Source organism: Arachis ipaensis, chromosome B9 (assembly GCF_059453495.1).
Source record: "Arachis ipaensis isolate K30076 ecotype BB chromosome B9, ASM5945349v1, whole genome shotgun sequence".
NCBI lineage: Eukaryota > Viridiplantae > Streptophyta > Magnoliopsida > Fabales > Fabaceae > Arachis > Arachis ipaensis.
This window is the reverse complement of record NC_142444.1, coordinates 32,796,817-32,816,882: the sequence shown is the minus strand read 5'-3', so window position 1 is coordinate 32,816,882 and position 20,066 is coordinate 32,796,817. Positions and strand designations below refer to the sequence as shown.

Below are 20,066 nucleotides of genomic sequence, written 5' to 3'. Positions count from 1 at the left end.
CAATTCTTTTCAATTCCTTCCAAAACAAAACTTACATATCTTTTCAAATTATTTTCAACTCTTTTTAATTTTTCTTGCATACAGTAATAAGTTTTCAAAATTAATTGCATCATTCTTCTTTTACTCCCTTCTATCTTATTTTGCTTGAGGATGAGCAAACCTTTTAAGTTTGGTGTGAAAAAAGCTATGCTTTCTGTTTTTCAATAACTATTAATGGCACCTAAGGCCAGAGAAACCTCTAGGAAGAGGAAAGGGAAGGCAGTTGCTTCCAACTCTGAGTCATGGAAGATGGAGAGATTCATCTCAAAAGCCCATCACTAGAAAGAGGATGGAGCAAACAAGAGAGCCTACTCATGGACCTCAACAAGAGCACTCCATTATCCTCCATGAAATCAGAGAGGACCAAAGAGCCATGAGAGAGGAGAAACAAACGCAAGGAAGAGATATTGAGGAGTTCAAGCACTCCATAGGATCTTCAAGAGGAAGAACTAGCCGCCCTCACTAAGGTGGACCCGTTCTTTAATCTCCTTATTTATTTTCTTTTCTATTTTCAGTTTTTATGCTTTATGTTTTGACTATGTTTGTGTCTTCATTACATGATCATCAGTCTTTAGTGTCTATGTCTTAAAGTTATGAATGTTCCATGAATCTTTCACCTTTCTTAAATGAAAAACGTTTTCTGAAAAAGAAAAAAAAGTACATGAATTTCGAATTCTATCTTGAAAATAGTTTAATTATTTTGATGTGGTGGCAATACTTTTTGTTTTCTGAATGAATGCTTGAACAGTGCATATTTTTTATAGTGAAGTTTATGAATGTTAAAATTGCTGGCTCTTAAAAGAATAATGAAAAAAGAGAAATATTATTGATAATCTAAAAAATCATAAAATTGACTCTTGAAGCAAGAAAAAGCAGTGAAAAACACAAAGCTTGCGAAAAAAAAAGGCGACAAATAAAGAAAAAAGAAAGAAAAAGAAAAAGCAAGCAGAAAAAGCCAATAACCCTTTAAACTAAAAGGCAAGGGTAAAAAGGATCCAAGGCTTTGAGCATTAATGGATAGGAGGGTCCAAAGGAATAAAATCCTAACCTAAGCAGTTAAACCAAGCTGTCCCTAACCATGTGCTTGTGGCGTGAAGGTGTCAAGTGAAAATCTTGAGATTGAGCGGTTAAAGTCGTGGTCCAAAGCAAAAAGAGTGTGCTTAAGAGCTCTGGGCACCTCTAACTGGGGACTCTAGCAAAGCTAAGTCACAATCTGAAAAGGTTCACCCAGTTATGTGTCTGTGGCATTTATGTATCCGGTGGTAATACTAGAAAATAAAATGCTTAGGGTCACGACCAAGACTCATAAAGTAGCTGTGTTCAAGAATCAACATACTGAACTAGGAGAATCAATAACACTATCTGAATTCTGAGTTCCTATGGATGCCAATCATTCTGAACTTCAAAGGATAAAGTGAGATGCCAAAACTGTTCAGAAGCAAAAAGCTACTAGCCCCGCTCATCTAATTGAAACTAATCTTATTGATAATTTTGGAATTTATTGTATTTTCTCTTCCTTTTTATCCTATTTTGTTTTTATTTGCTTGAGAACAAGCAACAATTTAAGTTTGGTGTTGTGATGTGCGAATAATTTATACCCTTTTTGGCATTGTTTTTACATAGTTTTTAGTATTTTTTTAGTTACTTTTTATTATATTTTTATTAGTTTTTATGCAAAAATCACATTTCTGGACTTTACTATGAGTTTTTGTGTTTTCCTGTAATTTCAGGTATTTTCTGGCTGAAATTGGGGGACCTGAGCAAAAATCTGATTCAGAGTCTGAGAAAGGACTGCAGATGCTGTTGGATTCTGACCCTCCTGCATTCGAAGTGGATTTTCTGGAGCTACAAAAGCCCAATTGGAGCGCTCTCAATTGCATTGGAAAGTACATATCTTGGGCTTTCCAGAAATATATAATAGTCCATACTTTGTCCGAGATTTGATGGCCCAAACTGGCGTCTAAACGTTCACCAGAAACCCTTTCTAGAGTAAAATGCCAAAACTGGCACTCAAGTTGGCGTTTAACTCCAAGAATGGCCTATGCACGTAAAAGCTTCAATGCTCAGCCCAAGTAAACACCAAGTGGGCCTCGGAAGTGGATTTCTACACTATCTGCACTTAGTTACTTATTTTCTGTAATCCCTAGTAACTAGTTTAGTATAAATAGCACTTTTACTATTGTATCTTTTATCATCTTTGGAACCCTCTTTTCACTTTTATGTTACATTGGGAGGCTGGCCATTCGGCCATGCCTAGACCTTTTTCTCTTATGTATTTTCTACGGTGGAGTTTCTACACAGTGGAGCTCTGCTATTCTTCATGAATTAATGCAAGTACTATTGTTTCTCTTTCAATTCACGCCTACTTCTTCTCCAAGATATACTCTCGTACTTAATTCAGTTAAGTCAGAATGAAGGGGTAACCAGTGATAATCACCCACTATCTTTGTTACTCGCTTAGCCAAGATCCACGTGTCTGACAACCACAAGCGGTCTACATGATGTTCAACGTAGTCATTGGACGACAACCGGAGTATATTCTCTTGGGTCTCTAATCCACGGACCGAGTTCGTGTGATTAGAATCTCCGTGGTATAGGCTAGAACCAATTGGCAACATTCCAGAGATCCGAAAAGTCTAAACGTTGTCTGTGGTATTCCGAGTAGGATCTGGAAAGGGATGACTGTGACGAGCTTCAAACTCACGAATGTTGGGCGCAGTGACAGTGTGCAAAAGGATAGAGAGATCCTATTCCGGCGCTAGTGAGAACCGACAGATGATTAGCCATGCGGTAGCTGTACCTGGTATTTTTCATCCGAGACGATAAATCTGACAGTTGATTAGCCGTGCAGAAACCGTACCTGGTATTTTTCATTCGAGAGGATCATACAGCTTGCCATGGAAGGGAGCACGCATGGTTGGAAGAAGATAATAGGAAAGCAGAGGTTCAGAAGCAACAAAGCATCTCCACACGCTTATCTGAAATTTCCACCAATGAATTATATAAGTATCTTTATTTTATTTTATGTTTTATTTATCTTTTAATTATCAAAACCTCATAACCATTTGAATCCGCCTGACTAAGATTTACAGGATGACCATAGCTTGCTTCAAGCCGACAATCTCCGTGGGATCGACCCTTACTCACGTAAGGTATTACTTGGACGACCCAGTGCACTTGCTGGTTAGTTGTGCAGAGTTGTGAAAAGTGTGATCACAAGTTCGTGCACCAGGACTCAAGGCCAGAATAACTTCAGAAGGCCTGACAACAACAATGTCCCGAGAAGAAGGTTTGGGAAGCAGCCTCTGAATGAGCAGGCTTGTGTTAGATGTGGGAGTTACCATCCTGGTGTTCCGTGCAAGGCTGGATGGGGATTGTGTTACTCATGTGGTAAGCTAGGGCATAAGCCTCCAACTGTCCAGAGAAGCAGAGACAGGATGCTAGGAGAGCACAGCAGCCTAGTCGGGTGTTTACTACTTCAGCTGTGGGTGCCGAGGGGTCCGAGACACTTATCCGAGGTAAATGTGAAATGGTTGGTCAAACTTTAAATGCCTCATTTGATTCTGGAGCATCACATTCAGTCATTGCATTTGAGAAGGCTAGTGAGGTAGAATTGAAGATTGTTTTAATTTATGACGTAAAGGTGTATAATGCCACCCATGAAGCCATGGTAACTATGTTAGGATGTCCGCAAGTTTCATTTAGGGTCAAGCAACGTGATTTTGTCCATGATTTAATCTGCTTGCCGATGACCGGTCTTGATCTTATCTTGGGGTTGGACTGGTTGTCTAAGAATCGTGTCTTGTTGAATTGTTTTGAGAAATTGTTGCATTTCATGCCAAAAGGGTAAGAAGGGCCGGTCGTGGTGAATGGCTATTATTTGAACTATGTGGTAGTAAATTGTTCGGGGGCAGGAATGTCAAGGTGTTATGCTATTAGCTGCAAGTGTGTTGGGTGAGGAACAAAGCTTAGAGCAAATCTCAATTGTTTGTGAATTTCCTGAGGTATTTCCTGATGACATTGAGGAATTCTCTCCTAGCCGAGAGGTTGAATTTGTAATTGAGTTGGTACCTGGAACGGGGCCAATCTCGATTGCCCCATATCGAATGTCGCCTTTAGAAATGGTCAAACACAAGACTCAGTTGGAAGACTTAATAAGCAAGCGCTTTATCTGCCCTAGTGTTTCTCCGTGTGGAGCACCGGTGTTGTTGGTGAAGAAGAAAGACGGTGGATTACAGACAACTGAACAAGGTCACAATAAAGAATAAGTACCCATTGCCAAGAATTGACGATCTCATGGATCAGTTACAAGGAGCCGGGGTTTTCTCCAAGATTGATTTATGATCTGGTTATCACCAGATAAGGGTGAGAGATGAGGACATCCCTAAGACCGCTTTCAAGACTCGTTATGGTCATTACAAGTACTCTGTAATGTCTTTTGGGTTGACAAATGCTCCTGCAGTGTTTATGGATTATATGAATAGAATCTTCCATCTGTTTCTGGATAAATTCGTTGTTGTCTTCATTGATGACATACTGATTTATTCTAAGACCGAAGGAGAGCATGTAGAACATTTGAGGACCATGATGTAGATACTAAAGGAAAGGAAACTCTACACAAAACTGTCTAAATGTGAATTCTGGAAGGACGAGGTGAAGTTTCTTGGCCATGTGGTGAGTAAACAGGGGACAACAGTAGATCCTTCTAAGGTAGAAGCAATGATGGATTGGGGGCGACCGACCTCAGTTACTGAAATAAGGAGTTTTCTGAGCTTAGCTGGCTACTATCGGAGATTCATCAAAGGCTTCTCGCAGATAGCTTTGCCATTGACAAAGTTAACCCGCAACGACGCGCCGTTTGCTTGGACTTCTAAGTGAGGAGAGTTTCTGAGTGTTGAAGCAAAAGCTGACTACCGCGCCTGTGTTGGTGTTACCTGAGCCGAATGAACCATTTGAGGTGTATTGTGATGCCTCACTAAAGGGTCTGGGGTGCGTGCTGATGCAGCACTGGAATGTGGTGGCTTATGCCTCACGACAATTGAGACTTCACGAAGTTAATTACCCAACGCATGACCTGGAACTTGCTGCGGTTGTATTTGCACTAAAGGTGTGGAGGCATTAACTTTATGGGGTTAAATTCCGAGTTTTCTCTGATCATAAGAGCTTGAAATACCTCTTTGATCAGAAAGAGCTTAATATGCGACAGAGGAGGTGGATGGAGTTACTGAAGGACTACGACTTTGAGTTGAATTACCCTGGGAAAAGCGAATGTTGTGGCGGATGCACTAAGTCAGAAATCGCTGTATGCTGCTTGGATGATGATTCGAGAAAAGGAGTTGCTCAAGGCATTCGAGAGTTTGAAGATCGGTGTTCAGGAAGAGTCTGGAACTCTGTGTTTGAGTCCATTACAGATCTCAAGTGATTTTAAATCTGAACTCCTGAAGGCTCATCAAAATGATGACGTGTTACCTAAGGTGTTACCAGCTATTGAGCAAGGGAAGCAGTGGAGAGTATCATGGGATCAAGATGGGCTATGGAGATTCAAGGGTAGGATCATTGTGCCCGATGTTGGGACTTTGCGATAAGATATCTTGAAGGAAGCACACAAAAGCGGATTTTCTATTCACCCTGGGAATACTAAGATGCACAATGATCTGAAGGCTATGTTCTGGTGACCTGGTATGAAGAATGATGTGGCAGAGTATGTCTCAAAGTGTTTAACTTGTCAAAAAGTGAAGATTGAACATCAGAGACCTTCCGAGACGTTGCAACCTTTGGAGATTCCGCATTGGTAGTGGGAGAGCATTGCGATGGATTTTGTATCGGGATTACCAAGAACTAGAGCCGGTTTTGATGCTGTATGGGTAATTGTGGACTGGCTGACGAAATCGGCTCACTTTCTACCCATTCAGATGAACTATACTCTTGAGGAGTTATCGCGCCTGTATATAAAGGAGATTATGAGACTTCATGGTGTGCCTACTGCCATAATTTCTGACAGAGACCCCCGTTTCACTTCAAGGTTCTGGGGTGCATTTCATAAAGCCTTCAGAACCCATTTGAGCTTGAGTACAGCTTACCATCCTCAAACAGATGGTCAATCTGAGAGGTTGATCCAAACCCTAGAGGACATGTTGAGGGCTTGTGTTTTGGACCAGCTGACAAGCTGGGATCGGTATATGCCGCTGGTGGAGTTTGCATACAATAATAACTACCATAAGAGCATCAGAATGGCTCCGTATGAGGCTTTGTATGGGAGGAAATGCCAATCTTCTCTATGCTGGTATGAAACTGGGGAGAAAAGTCTATTGGGACCTGAGATAATAGCTGAAACTACTGAACAAGTTAAGAAAATCAGAGATAGGATGCTCACTGCTCAGAGCCGTCAGAAGAGTTACGCCGATCAGAGGCGGAAGCCCTTAGAGTTTGAGGAAGGAGACCATGCTTTCCTGAAGGTTACTCCAACAACAGGAGTATGTAGAGCGATTAAGACGAAGAAGCTGAATCCCTGATACATCGGTCCGTTCCAGATTCTCGAGAGAGTTGGACCGGTGGCGTGTCGGATGGCTCTACCGCCTCACCTTTCGAACCTGCACGACGTATTTCACGTGTTGCAGCTTTGGAAGTATACTCTTGATGCTAACCATGAGTTAAAACCGGAATCGGTTCAGTTAAAGGAAGACTTGACTCTGCCAGTGACTCCGGTCAGGATTGATGACATATGTATTAAGAAGTTGCGTGGAAAAGAGGTTTCATTAGTGAAAGTGACATGGAGTCGAGCCGGTGTTGAGGAGCACACCTGGGAACTTGAATCGGAAATGCGAGCAGACTACCCACACCTATTCTCAGGTAACTGAAATCGAATTTTGTGGGCAAAATTCCCAATTAGGTGGGTAGAATGTAAAACCCGATTAATTAATGACTAATTAACCTATAAATTAAAATATATTCTAGAAAATGAGAAAATGAGGTTTTATGGTTTAATGTGATAGAGAAATTTAAAACGAGAATTTTGACACTAATTTTCAAAAAATCGGTCCAAAATTGGGCCGAACGAGCCAAACCGAACCAACCGGACCCATATTGGGCCCAAGGGCCCAGCCAAGCCTCTCTTAATTAAGAGAGCTCAGCTCTGTCTTTCCACTCAAACACCACACACACGTTGAAAGGGAGGGGGAAATGTGAAACCCTTGCCCAAATTTCACTCCAAACTTTCATTGATCATAACTTTTGATCCGGAGCTCCGATTGATGCACCGTTTACGGCCACGCGACCGCGGCATCGAGCTTTACAAAGCCCATAAGGTTGTGCAAGAGGTAAGCCACGTTTCACCTCCGTTCTTCCAACCTTGATTTTCGAATTTCATGGACAAAAATGTTGAAATTTTGAGCTCTTTTGTGTTATAGGATCTAATTGACTTGAAGGGAAGGCTTAGTCTTGCCTCATTGGTCCTTGGGTAAGGTGAGATTCTTAATCCTAAGCTAAAGACTTGGAATTTTGTGATTTAGTGATTGAGGTATTGTGTTTGGGTGTGATATTGTGGCTTAGGCCTTGTATATATGTGTATTGGAGTTTGATTGTTGGTTTTGGAAAGCTTGGAAATGAGCTTTGTGCTTGGAAATCTGTGTGGTAAGGTGTTACAAGAGAGTTTTGACATAATGAAAATTTGTTTGACTCAAGTCTTCTTAAAAATTTGATCAGAGTCTCGTGCTGATAACGTGTTGTGAAATAACTAAATAAATAAATAAGGAAGAGGTAACAAATATAAAATATGGAAATATAATTAGATAACTCTAGTAGTAATATACACTAGAATTACTATATCAATAGATATAATTAATATATTTAATAATATTATAATAAAGTATATAAGAGAGAGAATAGAACAAAAGAGAGAGAGTGAAGAATGTTTGATATTCTTATTGTTGTGTAAAATGCATTTGATGATGCCTTCTATTTATACAGGTAAGGTACTTCTATTTTCAACTCTCATTTATTTAAATTCATCCTTAAAAGTGATTCCTTCATTAATAACCGCCCAAGTCATAAATGGACATCCATGTATTTAATCTTATCATAACAAATATTAATTTTTTTAAATTTTCATAAGTTCAATGTATTGAGAAAATCATTTTTTTACTCTCTAATATTAAGTTACTTTTTAGGCAAATTATTTCTTAATTTTTTAAAATTTGATTGTCACTTGAGTGATTTATCATTTTTTTTAGGAGTATAAAATACTTTAAATTGTTTGATAACTATTCAGTAATATTTGTTTTATACTTTTTATTCTCTTCTTGAAGTATCTTGTGGTAACAAATTAATACATAGGAATAATTAATCTTCCTCCAAAATGAATATAAAAATTTCTAAATACCTTTCTTAAGAAATCAAAATTCTAAAAAATAAAATAAAATATAAGAATTGATGCCACTTTTTATTTTCAAAATATACATATTGAAATACAGGTTTATGAAGGGATACAGTAATTTATGATGATATGATATTTATAAGAGTAAAACAATTCTCACCTCCTAAGTTAACTTTGAATGTCAAATTAAATACACTCAATTCTAATAAATTTTAATAAAAATATACTTTTATAGTCTTATTTTTAAAATAATATATATTTGAATTTGTTAATCTTTTAAATATTAAGAAGACAATTAAAGGATAAATTAAAACTTAGTAATAATTACTTTTTTCAAATTTTATACCTAACCTTTTAATAACGCATAAAAACTCTCAAATAAAATTAATACAGTTAAAATCTCAATTTTTTCAATTTTACTTATTATTTTTGCTGTTTACAGAAAATATCATACACAGACTATGAAATAATGTCTTGTCTTGAATTATATCTTTGTATAATCTTCATATTTTATTTCAATAAAAAAAGTAAATACTATTTTTTTTAAGAGACACTTTAAATAAAAATGTAAAACAACCATGATAGCGAAGGATAATATAATAGGTGTCATTGTCATTAGGTGACTACTTCAATAAAAATTTTATAATTGTCATCATGTGAAAATATTTTACTTTGATTATTAAATGATAAATTATAGGACTTTATTTTTATATGTTATAAAAGTATTATTTTTATTTAAAATGTAATTATACAAATAAGTTATATTTTTTAAATAAAGATCATCATAAAAAGATGTTTTTGACATTTTTATTGAAGTAGTTGCCTAATACTAAACCTAAAGATCTTTTTGGGTGGAAGCAACATACGTGCCAACTGCCAAGAACTAACACCAAATATGCAAGTGATCTTCTCTTTGTCGTCTCTCTAAGTAAGTCGATCACTCAAAGTTTTTTATCATAAAATATTTGAGTGTGAACAATTTTAATTATAAAACATGAAAATTAATTTGATATACATAAAAAATCGTCAGGTTTAAAAAATCAAAGAAAAAATGTACGATTTAACTACCAAAAGAACTAGCTCAGTTTTTAATAAATATCAAGTTAATATATTTTTTATTGTTAAAATTATTAATACTCTAATATTTTATAATTAGAAATAATAGTTCATTCATGCTAAAAACCTAAGAAAGATGAGGAGGAGATCCGAAAACAAGTTATCAATATCTGGATGTCGGGTTTATCAACTTCTCTCTCCAAGATGATCGTGGTGCCCAAAAAAAAAATCGAGTGGCTAGACCATGGGAGATACCCGGTTTGGCAACTACTCCACTATGATGCACTGTTATATTTAATTATTGAGGATTGAAATATGAGTTAAATCTCAATTTGACTCTAAAATTTGATCCAATACTCAATTTAACTCCTACAATTTCATTGGCTTCAATTACAACTTCCAAATTAGTTAGTGGATCCCAATTATCCCTACAATGATCTCTATCACCAGAATGCTTATTCGGCACATTTACCTGACATGTTGAACTCCACCTTCCTACTGTGAAGTGAGTGTATTGGGTAACGATTAAATGATATAGAGATGAAATTCAAATACTCAATCTAGCCCTTACAATTGAAATAAAATCTTAAACAAAGCCCCAAATGTCCCAAATTGATAATTCATCGTCGTGGTTGTAGGGATGATTGAGAACAGTAGTCAAAGTTTAGGAAACTCTACTAGATCACGTTCACATGAAATCTAGACGAGGACCACCAACTATAGTAGAGTATGAAAGCTCTACCCATTGTGGTGCACTGTTATTTAATTAGTGAGGATTGAAATCCCTTTAAAAACAAACAACTAGGGTGCTGACAACTTTCTGTAGCAAGTCTATTTTAAAAATTAAACAGACACAATTTTGAGGAAGCAAGATTTAAGAAAAATATTCCATGACTAAAATAAATAGGCAAATAAAACAAATAAGATATAATCCATGACTTAAAAAAAACAATGTGACATCATTTGCTTTGCTAAAATCATGACAAGATATCACAAGACAACTCTTCAACCTTCAAATTATGCTAATTTGCTATTTGATCTTCCCAGTAATGCCTTACAAACAGTAATTGTAATTTGTAAAGATTTATTTGGATCCTGCTTGCAAGTTACAACAGCAATCACTGTTAGTATTTCTCTAATTCCATTTACCAATTAAGAACTTGAATCACATCATATCATGGATACCTGCTGAATCCAGCAGAACTGCTTTGATTTCCTCAGGAAGCACATCTTGCCCTTCTCTGCATTGCTGTTAAGAAACAAGAAAGACAACAGTTACAAACCGTCAAACTTCACATACCACAAACCAATAATTAGTGTTCATTGCAAGCCTTTTCAACAATCCAGGTTGGTACATGGATTAATTGACACTATTAGTATTAGACACAATATGCATTACACCTCAATAAAATTAGGTCCAAGCATCATATAACATAAAGGTTAAAAAAATAAGAAAGTGAAGCTTGGCAATGGATAAAGAAGCGTACCTCAGCTTTAAAGATGTCTAAAGCAAAACCATTGAAGCAGCTAATAACAGCTTGGTGAACATCTAATCCGAGGTTATCCAGAGCCTGCATTGTAGAGACCAGAAGACCTGGTCGGCGGCTACAAAACATGTGAATATTGATAGCTTTACCGTCCCTTACCTTAACTTCCACCTAAAATTATTAGAAACACTTGAGAGTTAAAATAGTTTCTTCAATTTCCAGGACCATAAAATTTGCATATCAAATATAGTGGGTATTTCAATACCCACACGGCCACATCTGCCCTGAACATTAAAGATTTGCTCCCTTACCTGTCTCATTACTCGTAGATATTCTATTTATTGCCACAAATCTATATTACTTGGCCTATTTTTTATGACATTGTCTGAAATATAATCTATAGCCTATGAAAATAAAATACAAAGTGCTAAAAAAGATTATATAAATTCTAGATATAATTAAATGCATCACATTACTAGTTGAAAGCAATCTTAAAAAAGTTTAAATTTATCAAATTAAATCTGATAATATATCTCAAACATTCATTTGTGTATGTTTGGAGCTGATATAAGATGGGTGACCATTACCTGTATCCGTCCTATTTCAAACAATTATCATCACATTTTCTCTGTACCCGTCCCAAAATCCAAGTAACGGTTGAAAAATCCATCACCTTTAAAATGGAAAAGGTCGGATAAAGTCGAATGCTCAAATCGTCATCCCTAGGCATTTTGCTTTATTTTGGAGTGCTCAAATAATAATTTTTAGGCTATTTTCTTTTAGAGTCCTTGTTTGGACAATCTAGGAGCTAGTAAACTTTGCAATGAGGTTTAGTGTTCAACAAATTACGTGCAATCGTGTACCACATTAGGAAATACTTATCCTATTACTTTGTATTGAAAATAGAGTTTTAAGACAGACATATATTTGCAAGTCCATGTTAGCAGAGAGTAAGTATTGAAATTTATATAATGAGCTCACAATAGTTTTGAGCTTTTGGCAATCTAATTTCATGATTATGCAAAATTCAGCTATTGAATAATTTTGGCAGGTCGGTTACCACAACATGCAAACATTATCAAGCAACATTAATTTGTAATAGATAAAAGGCCAATTCTATGGTGCCTTTTGTTTGGTGTCTAATTTTTATCTAAATTACTTTTTATAGTAACTTTTAAATATTTAAAATTTTCAAACATTTATACTTTTAAATTTAAAATTAATTATTTAACCTATTTTAGCAATTAGGCAATATCTTTTAGGCACCATAGCAAACACCTCGATAAAATATAGGTAACCAACTCTATATGCAATCAACTTTTCAAAAAACTTATTTTAAAATTGAAAATAAAAAAGTATAAGAGATCAACTATGAACTCCCTTTTAATTCTACATTTGAAATTTGAAATTTGAGGAATTTAGTTTTGTCACCCTAAGCCACAAACCACTTCGTATACTCACCTTCTGTCCTCTCTCTCACGCTTCTCCTCCTGTCAATCTCCTCCCGCACTTTGCGCCGTTATCGTATCTCCATTGTGCCACCATCAGACATCCTTCCTGGCATGCAGCTCTCCCCTCGCCGCCTCTCTACCGCGTGTCCTCCATCGCAGTTGTTACGCGTCACACCTTGTCCTTGCACCAGTCAGCCTCAGTAGCCATGTCATCATCCATCGCAAGAGAGCTCCCGATGGAAGGCAACTAGCAGGCAGCAACGTCCACGCCTTTTCCATCCATGCTCGTACCGTCAAGCATGTCGTCGCCTCGCCATCCACACAGCGCCGTCGAAGATGTTGTCGCCGTCCTCCTTTTCGTTGTTCCTCCCTCGCGTCGCCATCTTCCTTCACACCGCACCCTCATTCTCACGTCCTCCCACACATCGTCGTCCTCCATCGCATTGCACCTTTCACCGCCGCCCGTCTTCTTCTTCTTTTGATGTGATTTGAATTTTTTTTATGTGATTTTTGGAATTTTTTTCATGTAATTTGAATGCTTTTTAATATAATTTGGATGTTTTTGGTAGTTTGTGGATTTTTTTTTTTGTCCATTAGTAGGAAATGTATTGGACTTTATGATGTGAATGTTTTTTCAATGTGATTTGGATGTTTTTTTCCATATAATTTGAATTTTTTTTTTCATGGGCCTTGAAGTGCTGTTCAAATAAGAGTTGGCTAAAGTTAGTTGCACCTTTTGTTGGTTATCTAACGGAATTGTTTAAACATTTCAAAAAAGCTAGGTTTGCACTCAAAACACTTGCACCTTCCCATTCCAACTCCTCATGCCGTGATGTTTCCCTCCAACTCCTCTCGCCGCGACACCACGCCCTCCCCCTTCCAACTCGTATCGCCCCGCCGCTACGCCCTAGCCATCCAACTCCTCTTGACATGACGCCGCACCATCCCCCTTCAACTCCCCTCGTGGCATCGCCACGCCCTCCGCATCTAGCTCCTCTCCCATCTCGCCATCCCCCTCTAACTCCCTCGCCGTGATACCTTCCATTCCTTTGGCGCCTCCGTTCTCTCATCCATGTCTCTTCTTCAAAGCCGCTTCCATGCTCTTTTTTTTTTTAGATTTTGGATGACTCTTTTTAGTAGTTTTGGATGTTTCATTTTTCTAAATTTTCGGATGTTCTTTTTTATAGGTCTTAGATGTTTCTTCTTTTTAGATTTTGGATGATTTTTTAAATAATTTTAAAGGTTTCTTTTTCTTAGTTTTCGGATGTTTCTTTTTCTTATGTTTAGAATATTTCGTTTTGTTATCTGATACCTCTAAAATTTAAACATCTGAATTTCAGGTATAAGAAACATCTGAAATTATGTCTTTTTTTAATAGTTTCCTTTTATTTTTTTGTATGGCGACGAACGGCAGATGAGCGACGGACGGTAATGGCCATCGCGACCAGTTATGATGTGACACGCTAGCAGAGACAGTTGGAAGTGATACTAAATGCCATGGCTAAAGGACGTAGGAGAGAAGGTAAAGAGTTTTGTGGTTGCTTTTTTACTATAGTGAAAGTGAGATTATGATTAGGGTTGTGGTTTTTTTTTTTTTTATTGTTGGACTTCTTTTGCAGCCTATATACTAATTGGCTACAATTGGGTGGTACCTTAATTAGTTACCTAGCAAAATTGTTTGCAATAATAAGGTGAACAAAAATTACCTTTGCTGTTTGGTTTCCTGGGATTGGCATCGGACACAGTTCTTCCTTCACCCGGCAAGAAAGGGTTTGCAGTGTGGGTGTCAAAGGTTGAATGCTGGTGGAAGATGATGGCGAACAGCTAGTTGGAGTTGACTCCAGTTCATTTTGAAGATCATTGACCCGCTGCTGTAGCTCCTTCATGTAGTCAATTGCATCTCCAAGTATCGAAACTCTGTCCATCTAATCAACAAATCCAAGTATATTAGCAGGTATTACTCCTAAGTTTCCAACATCATCAAAAGAATGCATTTTTTAACGAGGTTAGTTGGCTATTCAATGGCAACAATCAGTGCATGGTCTTACTACAACTTGTCATCATTATAGTCATGCATTAGATATAGAACTCTTTATGTCTTTCTATCCGATAACAAAAATTATTTATAAGACTTAAAAAAATTTGATGTTAAGGCCGCTCTCCTTTGTTACAACGTAGCTCTGCCATTGCTAACAACTGAAAGTTTTGCTAAGAGATGATATAAAATATGGCACATAAGGATGGCAATATTGATCCGTAAACGTGTGTATCCTGAAGACGGGGATGGAGATGGGATCATGGGAATAATGGAAGGAAAATCACCTTGTGCGGATAGGAATAAAAATACCGTGAAAAATTTTGAACAGGAAAATTTTAAACCAAAGTAGTTTAAAAGAAAAAGAACTAACAATAATGTTCAAATAGAAATAATAGCCAATTTTTTTTAGGGTTATTCACCTGAATACAATAAATGGAGTTTAAAATTAGAGTAATGTTACCTATTTAACAAATATTATTATTTTAGGGTTATTTATTGATTTTAATATGATGAGTTAATAATTATTTTTAAAATTTTATTTCTTAATTTTTGTTTATATTTTATTTTTTATTTTTTATTTTATAATAGTCTATATGTAAAATATGAATTGTGTAAAAGATGTTGTTAAATTCTCTAATTTAATATTCATATTTTTTATATGTATGATATTTATAATTTTATATACATAATATCCATATCAATAAATTGGTGCTAATTTATTATTATTTATTATTTTATTTTGCAGGTCATAAACCAACATTTTTAAATGTTTATAATTTTTAATAAATAAAAACCGATCAAATTTAAGATGTTTTTATGTTTTATAAAATGTGTTGAGGTAATTTGAGATTTTTTAAAAATAAAAAATATAAGAATTTAAAATTTTTATTTAGGAAAAAAAATTATAAAATTATAAATGTATGTAGTAATAATAAAAGAGAAATTTTAGAATTTGATTCACATTAAATATAAAATTAAATTTTAGTATAATTAAATGAAAAAAAATAATTAATTATAAAAAAAATTAATTATTTTAATTAAATTAGGAGAATAATTTACACTCTCTTATAAATACAAATATTATTAATCATATATCTTTATTTATTATCTATAATATTTTGGCTATCTAGAATCATTTTATATATATATATATATATATTTTTTTTTTTTCAAAACAAGATTTTTATACCTTGCTAATATTTGGCACAACAGACCTAAGCATGTACAACCTATCATTGAGCTTCTTCCTTCGCCGCCTCTCCGCCATAAGATTTTTGGACGGCATCCCCTTCTTCTTCTTCTTCTTCTTCCCACTCTCCTCAACCACCACCTCATCAGTTCTCTCATCATCCTCTTCAGAATTCCACATTGAACCCTCATTGCTAGCTTCTTCAACTTCCTGCACCCTCTTCAAATTACTCACTACCAAAGCTTCCAATCCCTTTCCCCTGCCCGAAAACAGAGCGTTTCCAGAGCCACCAACAGCCTCCATTTCAAACGCAGCGGAGGCACCAAATCCAGCACCCAGCGCCACGGGATCATCGTCGGTGGCCCCCGCCGGGAGCAGCCGAGTCGCCGGCGGGATATCAGGCGAGCCAGTTTGAGAAGAATGGTTCCCGGAGAAGAAGAAACCGATGTCAGGTCCCAAATCGAAGGCATTATCAAAAGGATTGTTGTTGAAGAAAGAGGCTTTGGGAGTAAAGAAAGAGTGTTCCGGAGCGAAGGAGTCCATGTTTTGGTGTGTGAGAAAGTTGTCATCATCAGCAGTAGTAGTGAGATTGGGTACGGTATGTTGTTGTGGGAACGGGAAGGGGTTTATGGTAATTGGAGGAGGTTGGAGTATGGATTTGAAGGAAGTGAGAGGGGCATTCATGGAAATTCCAATGTCATTGCTGTGTTCGGTCCAAGAAACAGTGGTGTGAGGAAGAAGCGTGTCGCTCTCCATCGATTGTGTGGTGTTTTAATGTTTTCTGTTTGGCGTATGAGAGGAACATCAACGCTTATATAAGAATGGGGGCAGAAAGGAAGAAGGAAAGAATGAATAGTGTGTATGTGGCTTGACGTGTGGAGTGTGACTGAAGACAATGAACGGCTAAGGAAACAGCTGCCAGTACTCTGGACTAACGTGGTGTATCCATGCAGAGCCAAAATTATTCAAACCCAAATTAATTATTCCTATCTGGTTAAATTAAAGGCCTAACGAGGAAATAATATTTTATAGAAATATTTAATTTTATACATGGTAACTTACATTCATATTATTAATAACAACCACAATAACATTTTATTTTATATTTTTTAATTATCATCCGATTTATTAGATAATGTTAGATGTGATAAATATAAAATTATATATATTAAGTTAAATATAATAATTTTAAATTATTATTTTTTTAGTATTTTTTTAATAAATACACTATAAATACATTGAAATTTCAATTATCCAATATTTTTATTATAAATACCTTAACTAATATTCTTAATATACTTATTAGTACGAACCCTTACTTTTATATTCATTATTTAAATAAAATTATTCAAATAAAAGTAATTAATTAAATAAGAATTTAAAACTCTTTTGACTGATCAGGGCACAGCAGCATCAAAATTTAAATTGAAAACAATACTGCATTATTTTATTTTTATTAGTTATATAGCTTAAATATTTGTTTTTTCTTTGGTCAGTTTTATATGTGATATCTGATATCTCATATAGTCTAACAGTTATCTTTTAGGGCAATTTGAAAAATATAGTATACAAAAATTCATCTCAGCAAACAAAAATAGCTCTAAATATACGTGTTTATATTTTGGTTCAACAGATAGAAGTTAGGTCTAATAACACAAAAAGGTCCATCAATAAAGGTGGGCTTCATGATAAGTCCGACCTTTTTAAAGAGGTCGAACACTGATGTAAGGAGGTCAGGCTCCACTTGCCCAAAACAGGTAACTATCATCACAAATCTCTCTTACTATCTCTACCTTATCTAGAAGATAGATTCCAACAAACTCCCAAGATAAAGGGAATGTTTGATATCAGAAAAGATAGGATTACACCAACAAAAGTGGTTATCTATTCTACTATAAATACGTTGACACCCCTCAAGTATATTCACATTCTAATCTACTAAAAATCTGCCTAAAACCCTTGCTAACTTAAGCATCGGAGTTTCTTGCAGGTACCACCCCTCCCACCTCCTCACGAGGAACTCGGACAGGCGGCACCTCGGCACCAAAGAGGTCGGATGTTGCCACTCAAAGGGACCTGAACCTCACGTTCAGGTCCAAATCAACGTATCAGGTAACCCTCGGAACATTGGCGCCGTTGCCGGGAAACCTGGGATTCTCCCTCTGACAAATGGCGGATCACGAGAGTGAAGACAGCCACACGGCATCTGAATCTGAGCAAGAAGCTCAATCAGAAGACCAAGCCCTCTTGCTTCCACCTCCACCACCACACCAAGGTCCCCACGGGGAAGGGACCTCAGAAAATTCTCAAACAAGAAGGATCCAGTCTGAGGTCCACCATCTTGAGGCTGAGGACCAACCTCATACAATCGAGATCTTGGATCTCGTTCATGGCCAGGGTGATCGACTACAACAGCTCAAACACGAGGCTGAACGACAACGGGAAGTAGAACGGGAGTTGCGAAGAGAAGTAAGACAACGAAAGGAGTTAGAAGATAAGCTACGAAAACTTGAAGCTGATATACAAAGGAGGAATAATCGGGCGAAGCGTGATGAAAGTCCCTTAGGAGGAGAAGATCCGTTCACAGAAGAGATCATGAAGGTTAAAGTTCCTATGAACTTCAAATCACCCGACATGGATCTCTATGATGGGACATCCGACCCAAGCAACCATCTCAGTAACTTCAAAAGCAGAGTGTATTAGGCCGACGACTCTGACGCCACTCGTTGCAAAGCCTTTCCGACTACTTTAACCAAGGCTGCAATGATATGGTTTGATAGTCTGCCCCCCAGGTCGGTCACTAGCTTTGACGACCTGACAAAAAATTTTTTCCAGATTCTCTATCTAAAAGGACAAAACGAAGCATGCCCCGAGCCTGTTGGGAGTAAAGCAAGGGGTCGGAGAAACCCTTCGTGACTATATAAAAGGTTCAACAAAGCTTGCTTGGAAATTCAGAGTCTATCAACCGAAACTATAATTATGGGATTGGTCAATGGCCTTAGAGAAGGACCATTTTCTCAATCAATATCCAAAAGATACCCAACTTCTCTGAACGAAATCTAAGAAATGGCAGAAAAATACATCAACATGGAGAAAAATTCCCAACTCAGGGAACCTCCTTCGCGATCTAACCTACCCTATCTATCTCGGGATAAAGAGAGGGAATCTAAGAAGAAAGAGGAGCAAAAAATAGAGAAACCTCGAAAACATCACAATTATACTCCTCTTAGGGTTTCCTTAGTAGATATCTACAGAGAGATATGCCATACAGAGAAGCTTCCACCTCCTCGTCCGATTAGGCACAAGAAAGTTGGAAGTCGGGATGAATACTGCAAGCACCATAAACTCTATGGTAACTCCATCGATGAATGCTACGACTTGAAAAATGTAGTTGGCCAGAGAAGGTCGACTTGATAGATACCTGACAGACAGGTCAGACGATCCGAGGAAGAGAAGAAGGGATGAATAAGGAGGACGACCAGAATGGCCTCCTCACACCCCCCGAACGACATATACACATGATTAATGGTGGGTTCGCAGGAGGAGAAATATCAAAATCCTCACGAAAAAGGCACCTCAAGGAAGTATATCAAGTTGGGGAGGACAATCAATCGTCCGACTTACCCGCTATTTCCTTCACTAAAGAAGATGCTCAAGGAATATTACCAGGGCACAATGACCCAGTGGTGATAACTATAATCCTAGCAAACGCTAACCTCCACTGAACCTTGGTAGATTAAGGTAGCTCGATGGATATTCTGTTCAAAGAAGTCAATACAATCGAGTTAGGTGGAGTCCGAGTTTGAGAAGAACTACGACCTCAACCTGAGGGCAAAATGGAAGAGATACAAATTGGAGACCACCCCAACAAGACAACGAGTATAGGGACAAACCTAGAGGAAAGTGTAAAGAAACAACTCATTGAATTGTTGAGTAAAAACTCCGACCTCTTTGCTTGGAAAGCCTCTGACATGCCCGGCATTGATCTCGACTTGATGTCCCAAAACTGGCAGTATACCTGCGATCCCAACTTGTTCAGCAGAAGTGCAAAAAACTCGGGTCAGAAAGGGCACAGGTCTTAGAAGAACAAGTTCGAGCCTTACTAGAGGCAGGGTTCATAAGGGAGGTAGATTATCCATTATGGTTAGCTAACGTTGTGTTAGTAAAAAAGTAAAATGGAAAATGGAGGATGTGTGTCGATTACACTGACCTCAATAAAGCTTGCCCGAAGGATCCTTATCCACTCCCCAGCATTGATGCTCTGGTCGACTCTGCCTTAGGCTATAGATACTTGTCCTTTATGGATGCCTACTCGGGATACAATCAGATTTCGATGTACAAACCGGACCAAGAAAAGACCTCGTTCATAACTCCAAAGGCAAACTATTGCTACATAGTAATGCCTTTTGGAATAAAGAATGCAGATGCTATTTAC

The 20,066-nt window shown here is 37.1% G+C and overlaps 1 protein-coding gene across 4 annotated transcripts; it reads right to left on the bottom strand.

Moving 5' to 3' along the window:
- Positions 1-10,129: 10,129 nt before the first annotated feature.
- Positions 10,130-16,564, bottom strand: LOC107619432 (uncharacterized). 4 transcript variants are annotated; one of them, XM_088500418.1, is made up of 5 exons: positions 15,632-16,564; positions 14,111-14,329; positions 10,954-11,124; positions 10,652-10,715; positions 10,130-10,561 (listed from the first exon to the last, which is right to left on the bottom strand). In XM_088500418.1, the coding sequence occupies exons 1-5, from the start codon at positions 16,385-16,387 to the stop codon at positions 10,551-10,553; spliced, it is 1,221 nt and encodes a 406-aa protein (XP_088356544.1). In that variant the 5' UTR covers positions 16,388-16,564; the 3' UTR covers positions 10,130-10,550. The 4 variants fall into 4 exon arrangements, with proteins under 4 accessions (XP_088356544.1, XP_088356542.1, XP_088356543.1 ...); XM_088500416.1 differs by having other exon boundaries at positions 10,340-10,519; positions 10,636-10,715; XM_088500417.1 differs by having other exon boundaries at positions 10,511-10,715.
- Positions 16,565-20,066: the final 3,502 nt, after the last annotated feature.